General features: G+C 40.4%; 1 protein-coding gene across 1 annotated transcript; it reads right to left on the reverse strand.

The window, feature by feature from the left end:
• Positions 1-446: 446 nt before the first annotated feature.
• Positions 447-758, reverse strand: LOC138881279 (uncharacterized). The gene has a single exon (XM_070161494.1). It carries the CDS (start codon positions 756-758, stop codon positions 447-449), a length of 312 nt encoding a protein of 103 aa, XP_070017595.1.
• Positions 759-1246: the final 488 nt, after the last annotated feature.

The following is a 1246-nucleotide window of genomic DNA, read 5'->3' on the forward strand; positions in this document are numbered from 1 at the left end:
ACATACTTAGCCAAATTTTTCCAGTGTTAGTCCTGCACTGCATCAAAAATTCCTACACTAATCTAACAACCAGTTAGTCCAAAACAAATCCTACATGAAGAAGAAAATGAAAAAGAAGAAAATGAAAAACACATGGGTTGCCTCCCAAGAAGCGCCTGATTTAACGTCGCGGCACGATGTATGTTACCATCATCATTTGAAATTGATCAAGGCCACCATGTGGTTGTCATCAAATTTTCCCAGATAGTGTTTGACTCGGTGCCCATTAACTCTGAAAACTTCTCCATTTTTATTCTTCAAATCAAATACACCAAACAGAGTTACATGCACCACTTCAACAAGGCCACTCCATTTTGACTTGAGCTTTCTCGGAACCGAGAGTTAAATAAGAGAACCAAGTCACCCTCCTTGAATTATTTGCTCTGGGAATATTTGTCATGTAAGTACTACATCTTGTCCTTATACAAGGACGAGCTAGAATGGGCATGAAATCGGAACTCATCAAGTTCATTGAGTTGCTCTACCCGGAGATTTGCTGCAATATCCCACTCAAGATTTAACCGCTTCAAAGCCCACATGGCCTTATATTCTAACTCAATCAGATAATGGAACACTTTTCCAAATACCAACCGGTAAGGAGATATACCAATTGGAGTCTTGTAAGCAGTCCTATAAGCCCACAAAGCATCATCTAGTTTCTTTGACCAGTCAGTCCTATTTGCATTGACAGTTTTTGGAAATATACTCTTTATCTCCATGTTGGAGACCCCAACTTGTCCACTAGCCTAAGGATAATAAGGGGCTGATACCTTGTGATTGACCCCATACTTTGCAAGCAAAGTGTCAAATGCCCTATTGCAGAAATGAGAACCTTCATCACTGATAATTGCCCGAGGAGTGCCAAACTATGTGAAGATATTTTTCTTGAGAAACACCATCACACTATAGGCTTCATTGTTGGGTAAAGCCACAGCCTCAACCCACTTGGAAACATAATCAACAGCCACCGGAATATAAGTGTTGCCACACGAACTCACAAAAGGCCCCTTGAAGTGTATGCCCCACATGTCAAAAATGTTAACCTCAAGAATAGTGGTGAGAGGCATTTCATCCTTCACATCTCATTGACACTCATCACATCTCTTTACCAGCTCTTTGACACTCATCACATCTCTTCACAAGCTCACTAGCATCTTTATACAATGTAGGCCAATAAAAACCATAGCTAAGAACCTTTGAAGCAACT

This window comes from Nicotiana sylvestris, chromosome 11 (assembly GCF_000393655.2).
Source record: "Nicotiana sylvestris chromosome 11, ASM39365v2, whole genome shotgun sequence".
Lineage (NCBI taxonomy): Eukaryota > Viridiplantae > Streptophyta > Magnoliopsida > Solanales > Solanaceae > Nicotiana > Nicotiana sylvestris.

Bases quoted from the DNA above. Each gene is read 5' to 3' on its own strand.
- LOC138881279 (XM_070161494.1), bottom strand. From the start codon at position 758: ATGGAGATAAAGAGTATATTTCCAAAAACTGTCAATGCAAATAGGACT.